The sequence below is a fragment of the Piliocolobus tephrosceles genome, chromosome 4, assembly GCF_002776525.5.
Source record: "Piliocolobus tephrosceles isolate RC106 chromosome 4, ASM277652v3, whole genome shotgun sequence".
NCBI classification, from domain to species: domain Eukaryota; kingdom Metazoa; phylum Chordata; class Mammalia; order Primates; family Cercopithecidae; genus Piliocolobus; species Piliocolobus tephrosceles.
Window position 1 is genome coordinate 151,460,186 of NC_045437.1, and position 19,034 is coordinate 151,479,219.

The following is a 19,034-nucleotide window of genomic DNA, read 5'->3' on the forward strand; positions in this document are numbered from 1 at the left end:
AAAGAAGTGCTGCCATCACAAAGATGAACTGATCTCAGGAGGACACAATGGCTGGAGGACAGACAAGACCTTGCAAACCATAAAAAGCAGCCTGGAATGTTCAATGCCCAGATTGGATCTGACCGTGAGTGACACAGTACTCTACCAGGTGTCCTCAGAAAACCAGAGGTTGAGACTCCATGGTAACCAATGGCTAGGTGCCATGATGAATAGTTCTAATCTGCCAACCACTTTAAAAATCAACATAGGGGCCGGGCGCGGTGGCTCAAGCCTGTAATCCCAGCACTTTGGGAGGCCGAGACGGGTGGATCACGAGGTCAGGAGATTGAAACCATCCTGGCTAACACGGTGAAACCCCGTCTCTACTAAAAAATTACAAAAAAACTAGCTGGGCGAGGTGGCAGGTGCCTGTAGTCCCAGTTACTCGGGAGGCTGAGGCAGGAGAATGGTGTGAACTCGGCAGGCGGAGCTTGCAGTGAGCTGAGATCCGGCCACTGCACTCCAGCCTGGGCGACAGAGCGAGACTCCGTCTCAAAAAAAAAAAAAAATTCAACATAGGAATCATAACATTCTATGTTATACCAACACACAAAAACAAGAACAACACTAAAATAAGCCACTGGGCTAAAGCTGTAATGATTTTTATTCTTTGTAGATAAGAACTTGAATATTTTAAAAGTTAATATTCAAGAATCCAATACTACCATCACATACCTAAAAACATTAGGAAAAAGCTAAAATATGTGGGAGTTACATTTTACCTAATTTAAGGGCAATTATCTCTTACCTTACTTGGGGAAAGGATATGGAATAAAGTGTTAAATCTGAAAAAATCCTGTACTACACATTCCGGGATCAAACGACAGCTCCAATCTGATAATATCAATTTGTTTTGAGAGCAATATGGAATGTAGATACATATAAATATGGACTATGGATATATGTAAACATATTCCCCCAAGAGTGAAGCTTATTTCTGGCCCAGGACTGCACTTGGCTTCCTAGCTACAAAAATGAAAGAGTTAGAACATACAAGGTAAAGAATCATTTTATGTGGGACGCGGTGGCCCACACCTGTAATCCCAGCACTGTGGGAGGTTGAGGTGGGAGGATCACTTGAGCCCAGCAGTTCAAGAGTTCAAAACTAGCCCTGGCAACATAGCAAGATCCTGTCTCTACAAAAAAAAAAAAAAAAAAAAATAGAAAAAATTAACCAGGCATGGTGGGGTACACCTGTAGTCCACACTACTCAGGAGGCTGAGATGGGAGGACAGCTTGGGCCCAGGAGTTCAAGGCAGGAGTGAGCTACGATCATGAGCCTGTACTCCAGCCTGGGCAACAGAATGAGACCCTGTCTCCAAAAAAAAAAAAAAAAAAAAAAGAAGAAAGAAAAAGAAGAAGAACCATTTTAAATCTAAGTACACAGAACACATACTCTTAATGGTAGTGGCCAGGCCACAGGACACAAAGAAGGGATATAAACTAGCAAAAATAAGGGTAGTGATTGGATTGAGTCAGAGATGACCAAGGGAGGCTGATAATCTTAGTAGGGGAGGACTAAAACAGTTTGAGGTTTTTTTTTTTTTCTTTTTCAGACAGACTCTCACTCTGTTGCCTAGGCTGGAGTGCAGTGGCGCGATCTCGGCTCATTGCAAACTCTGCCTTCCGGGTTCAAGCGATTCTCCTGCCTCAGCCTCCTGAGTAGCTGGGATTACAGGTGCTCGCCACCACACCCAGCTAATTTTTGTATTTTTAGTAGGGATGGGGTTTCACCATCTTGGCCAGGATGGTCCTGAACTCCCGACCTCATGATCCACCTGCCTTGGCCTCCCAAAATGCTGAGATTACAGGGGTGAGCCACCACGCCCCGCTAAGATAATTTTTTAAAAGCCTGATTAATACAAACCATGATCAGCTAAGAAATTTTTTAAAAAGTCAGATTAAATTTCTACTGTTAGAGTAAAAGTAGCAAATGGTACAACACATGCTTCAGTTAGAACCCAAGGATTACATGTAAAGTATTCTATTGGTTAAGAAAAGTTAGTGTTAAAACTCTTGCTTTCATTTCTCTTTGTGGTCTACATGTGATTTACATTCATTTTAATGACACTTAAATAAGTTCTTTAAAAATAAAATATATTATCCTAAGTTTGACAAAATCAGATGGTAGTAATCTAAGTGATATGGGGCTTCATGTTTGTCATGTAATCATCAGTTTGGATTCTGGCTGTTCTCAAGGCCATTCTTACTATAATTAATAACATTATTCATTTATTCACTCTCTTAACACAAATAGAATGCCTCTTATAAGTGAAGCACTTGCCAGGACCAAGAATATCAAGGTAAATAAGGCAGCAACTTGACAGTAGGGACTCACACCCTAGATGAGCCCAACAGAGCGGTACAGAAATTATTTCAGTGCGAAGTAATCAGGATAATAATAAAGATTTGAATAGGCTATGTTAGATTAGACAAGACATTTGCCTTGGGAAACCAGAACAGTTTCACAGAAGTGGTAGTAGTATACAAACTGGGTCTTAAAGGACAAGCTGCATCCTTCTGGCAGAAAAAAGAAGGAAAGACTTTCTAGCAGGTGCAAAGACAGAGAAAAATAAAAGCAGATCAAGTGTTCTGGGAGCAGTAAGAGGAGGAGGTTAGTAAGTAAGCTGTAAAGCGCTCTGACTGGCATATTAACGGTTGAAAAATTGAAACCTGTTGACAAAGATGCTGTTGGGCCAGGAGTAGTCTTTCATTTGTTTATATTGTGCATTTGAATTTTTTTTTTTTTTTTTTGAGACGGAGTCTCGCTCTGTCGCCCAGGCTGGAGTGCAGTGGCCGGATCTCAGCTCACTGCAAGCTCCACCTCCTGGGTTCATGTCATTCTCCTGCCTCAGCCTCCCGAGAAGCTGGGACTACAGGTGCCCACCACCTCACCCGGCTAGTTTTTTGTATTTTTTTTTAGTAGAGATGGGGTTTCACCGTGTTAGCCAGGATGGTCTCAATCTCCTGATCTCGTGATCGGCCCATCTCCACCTCCCAAAGTGCTGGGATTACAGGCTTGAGCCACCACACCCGGCCTTGTGCATTTGAATATCTTTAGGCAGCATGTGCACTCTCTAGCAGCTGCCAATGCCCATTACACCTTTTGGTCTGTCACCCAGCTGTTTCTCACAAGTCTGGTTCCTCCCTAGACCTATCTGAGCTTATATTGCCTCTACAGGCCTTGAAGGAGCACTGACAGTTTTAAAGGTGGTGGGGAGACCTAGTAAACTATAGAAAGATAATGGGGTCCAGGAATGGTGGCTGATGTCTGTAATCCCCAACACCTTGGGAGGCTGAGGTGGGAGGATCACTTGAGCCTAGGAGTTCGAGACCACCCTGGGTAACATAGATGAGACCTTGTCTCTATAAAAATAAAAAATTAGCTGGGCATAGTGGTGTGCACCTATAAGTCTCAGCCACTTGGAAGGCTGAGGTAGGAGGACTGCTTAAGCCCATGAAGTCAGGGCTACAGTAAACTATGATCACGCCACTGCACGCCAGCCTGGACAACAGTGAGACCCTGTCTCAAAAAAAAAAAAAAAAAAGAAAGAAAGAAGGAAAGAAAAAAGACAGACAATGGGGGGAAGTTCTCAAAACTTAGTTTAAAAAGGAAATCAAAATGGAAATTATAAAGCATTTTATCATTAGGTGAATAACTAAAATACAACTTATACTATGGAATAAATAATAGGAGCTTTTAAAAATGAGATCTATCTAATAGACTAACGTGGAAAGATCACTGAGATACATTATGTGAGGGAAAAAAGCAAGTTGCAGATTATCTGAGGGGAGGGAATTGTGAGTGGGAGGGCTGGGATGAGACAGTGAACAGTATTTTAGCCTCATCAGTAGACGTTTCCTTTTTTTAAAAAGAATTTACTTGTTTATTTATTTATTTGTTTGCGACAATATCACTAGGCTCACCGCAATCTCCGCCTCCCGGGTTCAAGGCATTCTGTGCCTCAGACTCTCTCGAGTAGCTGGGATTATAGGCAAAGCACCACCATGCCTGGCTAATTTTTGTATTTTTTGTAGAGACGGGGTTTCACCATGTTGGCCAGGCTGGTCTTGAACTCTTGACCTCAAGTGATCTGGCCGCCTTGGCCTCCCAAAGTGCTGGGATTACAGGTGTAAGCCACTGTGCCTGGCCTAAAAGAATGTATTTATAATTAACTTATTTTTTTAAAAAAAAGAGGAAAGAATTGCCTTTGGGGTCGGGTTGGAAGATATGGATGGAAGAAACCGGAAGCAGGGAGACCAATTACAAAGCAATAATAACCCAGTTAAAAGACCTAACCCAGTAAGAATACTGTATGGGCCGTGCGTGGTGGCTCATGACTGTAATCCCAGCACTTTGGGAGGCTGAGGTGGGCGGATCACCTGAGGTCAGGAGTTCGAGACCAGCCTGGCCAACAGGGTGAAACTTCATCTCTACCAAAAATACAACAATTAGCCGGGCATGATGGCAGGCACCTGTAATCCCAGCTACTCAAAAGGCTGAGGCAGGAGAATCGCTTGAATCCGGGAGGTTGCAGTGAGTGGAGATTGCCCCATCGTACTCCAGCCTGGGGAACAAGAGCAAGACTTTGTCTCAAAAAAAAAAAAAAAAGAATACTGGATAAATGTAAAGTATATTTGAGAAATTAGAGATAAAAATAACAGGATATGGCGTTGATTGTGAGATGGTAAAGGAAATCAAAGATAACTTTCCAAGGCTCCTAAACTTTCCAGTTTTCCTACCTATACTCCAGACAAAATGTGAACTCTGTTAAAAATAATGTTACGGCCGGGCGCGGTGGCTCAAGCCTGTAATCCCAGCACTTTGGGAGGCCGAGACGGGCGGATCACGAGGTCAGGAGATCGAGACCCTCCTGGCTAACACGGTGAAACCCCGTCTCTACTAAAAATACAAAAAATTAGCCGGGCGAGGTGGTGGGCGCCTGTGGTCCCAGCCACTCGGGAGGCTGAGGCAGGAGAATGGCGTGAACCCAGGAGGCAGAGGTTGCGGTGAGCTGAGATCCGGCCACTGCACTCTAGCCTGGGCGACAGAGCAAGACTCCGTCTCAAAAAAAAAAAAAAAAAAAAAAAAAAAAAATGTTACACAACTGTGGGATATCTTGTCAAGGTGGGAGTAGATGCATGAGTTGAATACCTCTGTTTTCAAATAAAAAATAATTTTCTCTTTACAGTTTCTTTGACTCTCAAGAGATAGCTTTCTACCAAATATCCCCAAATTTTTCTACTTTCTAACATACTGAATAAATTAAATGTGAAGTACATGGGAACAATGGAAATAACCTGAATAAAAACTCCAGCACATATAGTGCTTTCAGGGGTTGTGGAATGACAGATAAGGATTTGCATCCCACCTCTCCCATTTCTTAACTGTGTAGCCTGGAGCAAGTCACTTTAGCCTCTTTGAGCCTCATTTCCTTTGCCTATAAATAGGGACAATAAAGACCTCAAAGGATTGCCTGTAGGATTACAAGAAATAAAGACTTTAAATGCGTAGCAGAATATGGGCTCCAGATAAATGCTTATTCCATAAGCAAACTCAGGTCAGAGTAAAAACTGGCATGACTTTTTTTTTTTAATTCCTATATATCAAGAATCTTAAAACATGTACATACTCAGTGTCTATCATACCACCTCGGACCATAATCCTAGTAAATAATCCTAAACACTGAAAAGGTTTTATTCACAAAAATGCTCACCATGGCATTATAGATGAAGCCTAAAATCTGAAACAATTTTAATATCCAATGAAAGGGGAAGAGTTAAATTACTCAGCCAAAAAAAATTACGTTCGTAAGATTACGTTCAAATTCCTTGCACAGCATTTATTATTTTCTTTTGGGTTATAAAAGCAATACGTGAATTACCAGTGGAAAATACAGAAAAGCACCAAGAAAATTAAAATCATCCATAAAACGAGTAATTTTTAGTAAAAAAGGAAAATAACAGGCTGAGTGTGGTGACTTACACCTGTAATCCCAGCACTCTGGGAGGCTGAGGCAGGCAGATTATTTATGGTCAGGAGTTCGAGAACAACCTGGTCAACGTGACGAAACACCATCTCTACTAAAAATACAAAAATTAGCTGGGCATGGTGGCACGGCACCTGTAATCCCAGCTACTTGGGAGGCTGAGGGAGGAGAATGACTTGAAATCAGGAGATGGAGGGTGCAGTGAGCACAGATCGTGCCACTGCACTCCAGCCTGGGCGACAGAGTGACTGAGACTCCATCTCAAAAAAAAAAAAAAAAAAAAAAGAGGAAAAAACAAAAAGAAAAATAAAGAAAATAACTGCCACATTAAATGAAAAAGCAAAATTCAAAATTAAAAATGCAGTATGAGGCTAGGCGCGATGGGTCATGCCTATAATCCCAGCACTTTGGGAGGCCAAAGCGGACGGATCACAAGGTCAGGAGATTGAGACCATCCTGACTAACACGGTGAAACCCCATCTCTACTAAAAATACAAAAAATTATCCGGGTGTAGTGGCGGGAGCCTGTAATCCCAGCTACTCAGGAGGCTGAGGCAGGAGAATCACTTGAACCCAGGAGGTGGAGGTTGCAGTGAGCTGAGATCACACCATTGCACTCTAGCCTGGGAGACACAGCGAGACTCCATTTCAAAAAAAATAATAATAATTTCTACATTTTGTATAATAGGCATGCATTACTTTAGAATCAGAAAAAGAAAACACCAAATGCTTCAAATCTAAGAAAACAACCCGGACTCAAATCACAAAACCAAGGGCCAGTGTACCTCGGATTGGAGTCAAATGTGACTCCAATATCAAGATGAAAAAATTAGTAGTGAGTCCATATCAATAAAAACATGTAAAAGAAAAAAATTGAAAGATTATAAAGATAACGGGCCCACAGAGTAGAAATTTCTTAATAAATCGGAAGTGAACATCAGCCTAATAGGGGCTTCAAAATGTTCTACTTTTTTTAGACAGAGTAGTCAGAGAAAAGAAGAGAAAAAAGAGAAAAATCCATGTTTCCTGACCTCCATGAATTTACAATCTAGTAGAATAGACAAGCAAGTGTAGAGGATGGAAGATTTTCCCTCTACCTTCTGAGGGTTAGGTGATTAACAGTCAGCAGTTTTTTTCTCTTAAGGAGAGAAAAATAATACAAATTTGTTACATGTAGGGGGCATCACAAGAAGGAAAAGTAAACACCCAGAACCCAGTGAGACTGAGAAGCTTCCTTGTATTTCTAAAGAAATTATAGAAATAGTTTTTATATAATTATAACCATAAAATTATAGAAATAATTATATAATAATATAAAAGTATATAAATTACATTTCTATATTTCTCATAGGCAACTTAGGGGAAAGTAAACCACATACATTATTCATTTATTTAAGATATTGTGTGTGTGTGTGTGTGTGTGTGTGTGTGTGTGTGTATACAAAAAATCCTGGACTCAAGTGATCTTCTCTATAGGTCCACACCACTGAACCTGGCTTAACCTGGATTTTTTTGGGAAAAAAATCAATGGGCCCTCAGAAGAACAGGTGACAGCTAAAGTTGCCTGTCTGCATGTGGTATAGACCTCCAGTCTCGTCTCCTGTGATAGGAATTAATCTGCCCTGGTTGATAAGGTTAGCAGGGAAGGGATTCATGACAATAGCGTTTCTTCTTTTTTTTTTTTTTCTGTTTCTTTCAGGCTGGAGTGCAGTGGTGCAATCTTGGCTCACTGCAACCTCTGCCTCCCAGGTTCAAGCCATTCTTGTGCCTCCGAGTAGCAGGGATTACGTGCGCCACCACGCCTGGCTAATTTTTGTAATTTTTAGCAGATGGGGTTTTGTCATGTCGGCCAGATTGGTCTCGAACTCCTGGCTTCAAGTGATCTGCCCACCTCAGCCTCCCAAAGTGTTGGGATTACGGACGTGAGCCACAGCGCCCGGCCTAGAGTTCCTTTTGGAGGATGTGTCTTTAGGTAGATGAAGCAAGTTCACAGACAGCCCTCCATCTGCTGCTCCCCAAGTGCCTTCAGTTTGAGATCCAAAGCAGCATATTTTGGGGTGGCATTTCCTGAACTTCTTCACAAGCTATACATCTTGCTACACATATCTATAACAAGAAAAACTACAATAAATATTCCAAAAAGTGGTATCCACAAAGTGCTAAAGGAACAAAGAATAAAAACAACATGCTGGGGAATCAGAAAGGCTTTATAGGGTTTGTAGCTCCTAGGATGCATGAGTCTGAAAGATAAACATGTTTTCTTTTCTCTGTATAGGATTTCAATGGATGACAGCATTAAAAGAAAAGGTTAAAGAGGGAACAAATCAATGAAAGCCAGAAAATACTAGAAAAGTGGAGGATCACCAAAATCAAGGCTGCTTGCTTTAAACAGCCTTTTGGCAACACCCAATTTCCCTTGTCCAATTCTTTGCACATCGAAGACCCTTCTTATCAGGAATTTGGTCTCTACAGCAGAGCAGGAAGGGGCTCTGTGCAGATCTCTGAGTAGGTATATCTCCCACTGTAAATTAATAACCTTGCATATGGATTTACAATTCAGTCTCCAGAGTTCGGTTAGAGAGAATCAGTCCCCTAGAGCCTGATTACCTCTGAAGTCATGAAAAAAGGAAAAAAAAAAAGGAGTTTCGGCCCTTGCAAAACTCAAAGAGGTCACATTATCTGAGTTACTACTAATCAGGCAGGTTTTACCCACCTAGAGATCAACAGCAAAAGATGATGCTTTCGCACCAGAGGCAGTAGGGATGGAGTGGAAAGGGCTTAAAAACCACTAACCTGTCAAAGGCAGTGGAAAACTGAGAAGCAGCAACAGGTGTTGCGTCCCCCAGGCCTTGTGGAAGCAAAGCCTATAGAACCCACCCCAGCTGTTGCAAAGAAAATCACAACAGAAAATGCCATGTTTCTTACCCACCATTTTGAGTCTGTTGGTGGAGGGGGAACTAAACAAATAAACTAGAACAACTTGGAGAAGAGACCCAGGAAGCTGTGTATTAAAAAAAAGAGAGAATGAACTCTTGGAAGGTGGGGAGTTAGTGAAGCAAGTCCCTTAGAAACAAATGGGAAATTAATGGCTGGGCGTAGTGGCTCACACCTGTAATCTAAGCACTTTGGGAGGCCAAGGCAGGCAGATTACTTGCGGCCAGGAGTTCAAGACCAGCCTGGCCAACGTGGTGAAACCCTGTCTCTACTAAAAATGCAAAAATTAGCTGGGTGTGGTGGCAGGTTCCCAGCTACTCGCCTGTAATCCCAGCTACTCAAGAGGCTGAGGCAGGAGAATCACTTGAACCCGGGGGGCGGAGGTCGCAGTGAGCCAAGACTATGCCACTGCACTCCAGCTTGGGTGAAAGAGGGAGACTCCGTCTCAAAAAAAAAAAAAAAAAAAAAAGAAAGAAAGAAATAGAACTATTAAGATTCACACACACACACACACAGAGACAATCTTTTTTAAAAAAAATCAACTATACAAAGCGCTTGAGAGTCTGAAAAACTCAACCATGGCTCAGTGTTTCAAAAACAGACCTGCTGCTGTAAGGGGAGAGTTAAGGCAATGAGTGTGTTTAGAGGGGCTCACAATTAAACAGCATATACTCAATGTCAAAAAGTACAATGTCATTTTTATTTAAAGTTCTCTACACCATACACAGATTCACAAAAACATATTCTATTTACATTAATAAACAGAGCATAAGTATCAAGATATCACTCAGAGTTTTAACTTCTGAAATTATAAGTAATAAAAGGACACAAACATTTTAAAAGCCACAAACTCCCATTTCAACTAGGGCTGAAATTCTACGTTTGACCACAGGTAGCGAATTGTACACTGGAAATACAGTAAATATAATACTGTCCTGGACCTGACTATAATTATTACATTATTTAGAAACAAAATAGGTATTTTAGAGTTACCTACCCCACCCTGAGACAGAGGAAAGGTTGGGTGGGGAGGTGTAAAAACAGAAGGCAGATACACTTTCACTCCTCCTGGAAGACTCTCAGATAGAAGAAACATAGTACTAGCCTAGACATTGCTACAATTATTACATTATCTCTAATCAAAGGAAAGGAGTATTTTAGAATCTGTCTTTCCTTGAAATAGAGATGAAAGATTAAGGGACAAAAAAAAATAGGGCATATATGCTTTCACTTCTCTGGTAACTTCTGGATACATGAGATAACTATGATACACATTCAAAACCAAGTGATACTACATTTACAGCATCATTTAATTATACCTATAGAAAGAAAAAGATGAATGGTTTACCTAAAAAAATTAGTGTCGCCACAATTGGTCACTCAGCAGAAAAAAAATTAGGTCCCTCATCTCACTTGCCGATTACAAAAATATTCCAGGCCAAGTGCACGGGCTCATGCCTGTAATCCTAGCACTTTGGGAGGCCGAGCTGGGTGGATCACTTAAGGCTAGGAGTTTGAAACCAGCCTGGGCAACACTGTGAGACCCAATCTCTACCAAAAAAAAAAAAGCACGGGGGCACGGTGGCTCGCACCTGTAATCCCAGCACTTTGGGAGGCTGAGATAGGCAGATCAGCTGAGGTCACGAGTTCAAGACCAGCCTGGCCAACATGGTGAAACCCTGTCTCTACTAAAAATACAAAAATTAGCCAGACATGGTGGCACACGCCTGTAATCCCAACTACTCAGGAGACTAAGGCAGGACAATATCTTGAACTCTGGAGGTGGAGGTTGCAGTGAGCCAAGACCACACCACTGCACACCAGCCTGGGTGACACAGTAAGACTGTGTCTCAAAAAAAAAAAAAACAAAAAGCTGAGAATGGTGCTGTGTACCTGTAGTCCCAGCTACTCAGGAAGCTGAGGCAGGAGGACAAACTGAGCCCACAAATTTGAGGCTGCAGTGAGCTACGACTGCACCATTGTACTCCAGCCTGGGTGACAGATAAAACCATTAAAATAAAAAAAAAGGGCTGGGCGCAGTGGCTCATGACTGTAATCCCAGCAGTTTGAGAGGCCAAGGCGGGTGGATCACCAGCCTGGCCAACATGGCGAAATCCTGTCTCTACTAAAAAATAAAAAATATTAGCTGGGTATGGTGGCGCACGCCTGTAATCCCAGTTACTGGGGCTGGAGGCAGGAGATCACTTGAATCTGGAAGGCAGTGGTTGCAGCAGTGAGCTGAGATCGTGTCACTGCACTCCAGCCTAGACAACAGAACAAAACTCTGTCTCAAAAAAAAAAAAAAAAAAAAAAAATTCCTGCCAGGCACAGTGGCTCAGACCTGTAATCCCAGCACTTGGAAGGCCAGGGCAGGCAGATCACCTGAGGTCAGGAGTTCGAGACCAGCCTGGCCAACATGGTGAAATTACATGGTGGTGGGCGCCTGTAATCCCAGCTACCTGGGGAGGCTGAGGCAGGAGAATCGCTTGAACCCAGGAGGCAGAGGTTGCAGTGAGCCGAGATCACACCATTGCACTCCAGCCTGGGTGATAAGAACGAAATTCTGTCTCTAAATAAATAAATAAATAAATAATTACAGGCCAGCCACGGTGGCTCACACTTGTAATCCCAGCACTTTGGGAGGCTGAGGTGGGTGGATCACCTGAGGTCAGGACTTTGAGACAAGCCTGGCCAACATGGCGAAACCTGATCTCGTGCATGCCTGTAGTCCCAGCTACTTGGGAGGTTGAGGCAGAAAAATTGGTCGAACCTAGGAGGCGGAGGTTGCAGTGAGCCAATATCGCGCCACTGTACTCCAGCCTGGGCAACAGAGTGAGACTCCGTCTCAAAATAAATAAATAAATAAAAATAAAAAGTAAATTCCAGATGGACCAAAAACCTAAAGGTAAAAATAAACAAAAATGTTGGCTGGGCATAGTGGCTCACGCCTGTAATCCCAACACTTTAGGGGGCCGAGTCAGGCAGATTGCTTGAATCCAGGAGTTCAAGACCTGCCTGGGCAACATGGCAAAACCTATCTCTATACAAAATATAAACATTAGCCAGACGTGGTAGTGTGCATCTGTGGTTCCAGCTACTTGGGAGGCTGAGGCGGGAGTATCACCTGAGCCCAGGGAGGTCGAAGCTGCAGTGTGTTGTGATTGTGTCATTGTACTCCAGCTTGGGCAACAGAAAGACCCTGTCTCAAAAAAAAAAAAAAAAAAGTTTTTTAAAGTATATTTATACAGGTTCAAGATAGGGATTCCTTCCCAGTCAAGTAATCCTAAACTATTAAGAAAAGTCAGGCCAGGCGCAGTGGCTCATGTTTGGAATCCCAGCACTTTGGGAGGCGGAGGCAGGCAACTGCTTGAGCCCAGGAGTTTCAGACCAGCCTGGGCAACATGGTGAAACCCCATTTCTACAACAAATACAAAAGTTAGCCAGGCCTGGTGGCGCGTGCCTGTAGTCCCTGGGAGGATCGCTCAAGCCCAGGAGTGAGCGGTAATCATGCCGCTGCACTCTAGCCTAGGAGACAGAGCAAGAGTCTGTCTCAAAAACAAAACAAAGAAACAAAAAGAGGCCCGATAATTCTGATAACATAAAATTCTTATTTTTCTATATGGCAAAGCAACCCATTAAAACAGTCAAGCCGGGCCCGGTGGCTCACGCCTGTAAACCCAGCACTTCGGGAGGTCGAGGTGGGCAGATCACAAGGTCAGGAGATAGAGACCATCTTGGCCAATATGGTGAAACCCCGTCTCTACTAAAAATACAAAAAATTAGCTGGGTGTGGTGGCATGTGCCTGTAGTCCCAACTACTCGGGAGGCTGAGGCAGGAGAATTGCTTGAACCTAGGAGGCAGAGGTTGCAGTGAGCTGAGATGGAGCCACTGCTCTCCAGCCTGGGTGACACAGTGAGACTCTGTCTCAAAACAAAAAAAAAAAAGTCAAGAGACAAATGAAACAAAATACAATCCATTGAGCAGGTGAAGGAGTTAATATGCATGCACAGAACTTGCAGAGAGTGATAAGACAACTCCTATTTTTCTCAAATGAGCAAAAGATATCCATAAGTAACAAATAAATGAAAAAGCCAGTACACATGGAAAAAAGGACAAATAGTCATGAAAATCATGGATACTGTTTTTCACCCATCAGATTGGCAAAAACGAAAAAGATTGATGACACCAGTGATGGCAAGGGTAAAGAGAAACAAGCACTTTGAGTACTGTTGGTGGGAGTAGGAAATGCTATACACCTACTGGAAAATAACCTGGCATTATGTAATAAAATAAAAAATACATATACTTCTTAACAGAACAATTTCAATCCTGGATTCCCAAACTACAGAAATAAAACCTAGATTACCTAAAAATATGTATGCAAGTATATTAATGACAGCACTGTCTATACTGCCAAAAAAACTTTAGATAACCTCAATGTCTATTAACAGGAGGAATAACTGAATAAATTATGGTACATCCATTCTATGGAATATAAGGTAGTTACCAAAAATGATGAGTAAAATCTGTAAGTATTGATCCCCATGGTATACTGTCAAATGAAAGAAAAAAAGGCAGGATGCAAATATTGTGCAGTATGACACCATTTGCTAAAAAAAGGAAACTTTGTATACGGTTGAATGTTTTCATGTTTTTGTATTAGTATCAAGAAAGATGAGCAAAGAGATTGCTGGTTTTTCCTGTGTAAACCTTTGTTTGACATTTTGCAAATTACAAGCTTTGCTTTTGTAACAAAAAAAGGAAAATCCATGGGTTTCTTTTTTCTATTTTTTGGTCTGTTTTATCTGTAATACACACATATGTGACGGTCCCAAGGTCTCTGCAACTTACATGAGCCAATAATGACTTAGGAACACAAAGAGGACACCAGATTAGGAAAGAAGAGCCAGAGATAAATGCATAAAAACCCAATGAACTACTCTAAAAAAAATAAAAGGCCCATTTTAAAACACAAATAAAACTACTATTCCATGAGAAAGGGGGAAAAAGCTGTTTTCATGCCTTGGCTAAATATCTGAATAATTTGTCAGCATGGCTTTTGCTGGTGAAGATGTCCACCTATGAGACCCTTACCAACAAAACTCTCAATCAACAGGATCCTGACTCCTTTTTTTCATATCTCATCTTAAGGTAGCACTTAGCTTTGTTACTGTTTTCCAAAAAAGGTTTCATTAAATGGATCAGTACTATATTTTATAGGATATCTGAATCAAAAAGTATTTAGAAAGAGTATATTCGTGGAGTCTAAAATTGAGAAGTGTGTTTTCAATCACTTCAGAAACTCATTCATCCAACCCTCAATTACTCATCCTTAAAAGGGGGCGCCCTGCTAGGCATTACTCAAAACCAAGCATGCCTGAAAACATCTTAAACATAACTGAATGAAAATCTGCCCAATCACAGGCCAGTTGCTTGCAAACTCCACCCTTGAGTACGGGAAGAACACTTTTGATTGGAAGACAGTTGTGTTTACTACCGTGTGTGGTGCAAATTGGAAAGGTCCACACGCCCACAGTCCAAAGGAAATCTCTTTTAATGAGAAAGAAAAACAAAACGGCCCGTTCTCATCCTACACTGGTCATTGTCATTGATAGAACCTCAACAAAACAGTAATTCTTGAACAATTTTGCAAGCTGGTGAAAAAATCTAAAGGCTCTGAGTTTTGGTCTGGCTGTTTTATCATCTATGTCCCTGGATATACATGTAAGACGAGCATAAATGTATTCTCAAAATACAAACCTGCCTTTGCTTCTGTATTCACACAGCCCCATGCAAGACCTCAACACAGTTGTAATGTTCTTTGCTTTAATTTCCAAGAATCACTGCAACTTTTTACTTGGTTTGAGAACCCAGTTCCGTGGGCTCAGTAGTAAAATTATTCAGTATTTAGCTTAGTGGGTGTCCAGAAAGGAAGTGAGCTTCAAAAACCTCTGCCCTTAGGGAGCACAGCAAACAACAAAGTGAATGGGGAGCCATTTCAGGTGCAGAGCTCATTAGCAATTCATCTGATGGAGGAAACGAGACGACCATTGCAAGAACTAGAAAAAAATCCCAATGAGTATCTAGGGCCAAGTAGGCCTGGTCAAAGTATGTTTTGCCTCCAAGGGAGTAGAATGAATCTGAAATGGACACTTCTTTTCCCATCCCAGTCATCTTTTAAAGAAAGCGCAGAGGAATCCAAATCCCAGTCTTAATCATCATTCCATCCCCTTATATTTCTGATATCTCTTTGCAAATCTGCCCCACTGAGGCCTCATAAGTGTCCTAGCAGCGTTTCTTATACAGCATGAAGAAGGATCAAAGCAAATGAACCCAAGTAGCAGAAGCAAAGCCTAAGCCATCCACAAAAAAATCCATAAAGCTTGTATATTAGTGAAAAAGGACAGTCTAACACCGTTGATCAATAGGAAGAAAAATGAACATCGGAAGCCTACAACATTACTTCCAAATCTCACAAACTGCGTTACCGTTTATATCTGCAGAAGCAAGTTCATCAAGAAAATTTACTTTCTGCTTGCTGATCTATTACATTCCAAAAGACCACCCCCTGCCCCAACACGCACACACACCATTTTTCACAGCCTTATCTCAGTAGAGAAGCTAGGGCCCCTATCAAAATGAGGAAATAAAGTGGCTTGCCAAAACTCAAACACTGTATTTTACCGCCACATTAACGAGAATAACACATCAAGATCCCGAATGCTAGTTAAGTTGTATGACTGAACAACTTTAATCACGAAACTCACCAAGGCATTCAAAAGGGGCCAAGCCCAAACACAAAGTTTCAAAACAAAACCTCTCCCGGGTTGGGGGAGTAGCTGAGCTGGGAGCAAAAAGTACTACCCAGCAGCCCCGTTCTGCTACTAAGAAAGATTTCAAACTTATCAAAAACAGCCACAATTGCAGCTCCTGTCACCCAGAAGCGTAAGGAGAGGAGAGCTCGAGACAGTGCCGAGAACTGGCCTTTCTGGAGACAGCCAGGCTGAGCCCAGCTCAGACGAGGAAGTAACTGCCAGATAAAAAAGCCCCGACCAGCTCCAACTGCAGTCTCCGTGCCTCCCATAACTGCCCACATTCCCGCCCCACTTGGGGCTTTGGGAGAAAAGGAACAGGGCGCAGGTCTCCTGGGAGAGGCTGGGGACCACAGGTCCGCGTCTTCGAGAGGGCAGCGGCAACACTGGCCGAACTATGAGGCTCCCGGGCGCTCAAGATTCGACAGTCTGCTCCGAAGGCGTGCTGGGGGGAACGCCGAGAAAGGGTCGCCCAGGAGGCGGGGCCTGCCGGCTGCAAGCAGCAGCTCCGGGCGCCCTGGCCGTCCCCCGAGGGAAACAGGGGCGCATACCCCGACGCGGAAGCCATGCCGGCAAGAGCTCGGGGTGCCGAGGTGCCGGCGGGGGGCGCTAAGGAGATGCGGGGGCACGGAAATGGGTCACCCCCATCCCACCGCCCCCTCACAAAGGCCCCCGGGGAGGCCGCCCGCAGGCCCCGCAGCCCCGGCCTCGAGTGCCCGACTCGGCCGCCACTCACCGCTAGGTCCTGGGGCACCGCCCCGCTCATGGCCCGCACCGTGCCGGCCCGCCAGGCTCGAGTGCGCAGCGCAGGCCCCGGATCTCCGCTCGCCGCCGCCGCCGCGGGGACTGAGGCCGAGGCTGAGGCCGCAGTGTCCGCGAACAGAAGCAGCAGTCGCTTGCCCACCGGGGAGGCCGCCGCGTCCGCCATCGCCGGGGCCGGCCTGACCCGCGCTCCCGCCCGCTGCCTCCCACCGCCTCCGCCGCCAAGCGCCCGATCCGCCCGCAAGGCCTCCCTCCGCACCACCCGCGGCCGCCGTTCCCCCCCCCCCCCCCCAACAGCCACCACCAACCACCGGCGCCGCGCAGCGCCCCCCGTGGCCGGGAGCGGAGCCGCAGCCTGGGCCCCGCACAGCGCCCCCCGCGCTCTGGAGCGGGGCGGCAGCTCCTGGCCCCTCGCAGCGCTCCGCCCCAATCTCCCCGGGGCCTGCAGTGCCCCCTGCGGTCGGGAGGGGAATTGCAGGTTCGGCCGGGGTAGGGAAGTGGGCGGTTCCTTCAGCTTCCCCCTGGCACCATCCCTGGTCTCAGTCTTCCTTTAGGGAGTCCTACATATGAGAGGGCTTTAGCTTGCTCTCCTCGGATGCCAAAGACATTTACGGGGTAAGAGGATGAGGGGCAAGGTACCTAGAGAGTGGATGTTTTAAGCTCTTTAGTGTCTCCAATACCCCCGCTGATTTCCTATCCTGAAAATATGAGCCACCCAACCTGCTGTCTTGCGGGAAATGTTCTCCCCATTGGTCCATGAGACACAGTATCATCCTTCTCATTGGCCCATAACAGCACCATTCTATACTGCCAGTATTTCTTAGGTTCCTTTCCAATTGGCCAATGTATTACTTCCATTGGGTGTATAACACCACTCTTTCCACTGACTGAAGGCCAACGTGCCCCCCTACATCTTGGTGTTTTTCCTAAAACCGACCTAACTTCTTCCCCTTCCTAGTCTACCAATGTTATTAAGTCTACGTGTCTCTCCATTCAACTCTTAGGGGAACTGGAAATAGGCCAGCAGTAAAGGGGTTCTCTTAGTAGCACCCCATCTTACCATGGAATTAGTGGGTCTGGAGGCAAAGAAAATTCTGTAACTCTTATCTGAATGCATTTAATACAGGTGTGGGAGACTGGTAGCTCCTGATTAGAAAACGAGCCTGTAGAGAAAGTGAGATGCTGAGATTTTTGGCTAGATTGTTACCCATAATAAGCAACAAGAAATTGCCTCCATCATGTAAAGTTGGCAATATCAGGGACTAGCACGTTCCATGGTCTCATGGATGCAGAGACTGAGTATACACAAAACGGATACAAAAGATAAAGGGTCTAGTAATAACCCATGACTGTTGCTCTAAAAGTGACTTTTTTTCATTGATTTTCCCTACAGACAGGAAAGAGCAGTAGGTTCTGTGCCTACCCAGCTATCTCCTGCCCATAACCTTGTCTACACCCTTCACCTACTTCTCTTGTAACAAAAGGCTTGGGGAGAGGGGTAACCAACTATTGACTTTATACTTTTACTAAAGTATAAAACATATAGGAAAATCATTCTAGAACCAACCCTGTGGAGCACCAAGGAAACATTCCTCCCTCCACTTCTTTTTAACCTCCATCTCCCAGAGCCAACCTGAGGCTAACTCAGAATGTTTTTCTGGGCTGAGAGCCACCTCTTAAAGCACATGGCCCATAAGCTGTAGTTGGTAGGAGGGGAACAAGGGTGAATCCATACAAGATCTATCTGCCTTGCAACTTTTCTATCAAAATTAACTGCTGGGGCCGGGCGCGGTGGCTCAAGCCTGTAATCCCAGCACTTTGGGAGGCCGAGGCGGGCGGATCACGAGGTCAGGAGATCGAGACCATCCTGGCTAACACGGTGAAACCCCGTCTCTACTAAAAATACAAAAAACTAGCCGGGCGACGTGGCGGCGCCTGTAGTCCCAGCTACTCGGGAGGCTGAGGCAGGAGAATGGCGTAAACCCGGGAGGCGGAGCTTGTAGTGAGCTGAGATCTGGCCACTGCACTCCAGCTCGGGCGACAGAGCAAGACTCCGTCTCAAAAAAAAAAAAAAACAAAATTAACTGCTGGGATCTTCTCCCATACAGAGATTTAACTACTGCCCCAATGTCCAAGGCTGATTTCTCAGCAGAGAGACAGAAATGTACCTAAGTTCAGGGATGGGAAAGGCAAAAAGGGAAATGCTTTCAACAAATGTGGCCGGCACTTTTCATGTGCCAGGAACTTCCCAAAGTGTTGGGGACACAATATTGAATAAAACAAAACTCTTGCCCTCATGGAGTTTACATTCTTTCCTATATTAACAAGACTTCAGGAATGAAAAATGAAATCACGCTTATCCTCACAGAAAATAAACAGCAGAAAAATCCAACAAAAATAAACTCAAAAGAAAAAAAGGGGGAGACAAAGTCATTTTAGATGTTCAAACTTTACCCCTGCTCAAGCAGTAGGTAAAATGAAACATCAGTTTTAAAC

At 44.1% G+C, this 19,034-nt stretch overlaps 1 protein-coding gene across 1 annotated transcript in view; it reads right to left on the bottom strand.

The window, feature by feature from the left end:
- The window catches only part of KDM3B (lysine demethylase 3B), an 85,593-nt gene extending 68,695 nt beyond the window's left edge, over window positions 1-16,898 (bottom strand). The window contains exon 1 of the mRNA XM_023195414.1: window positions 16,513-16,898. Coding sequence (XP_023051182.1) covers window positions 16,513-16,704 — 192 coding nt within the window. The 5' untranslated portion in view covers window positions 16,705-16,898. The remainder of the gene's footprint in view (window positions 1-16,512) is intronic.
- Between the last annotated feature and the right edge of the window lie 2,136 nt (window positions 16,899-19,034).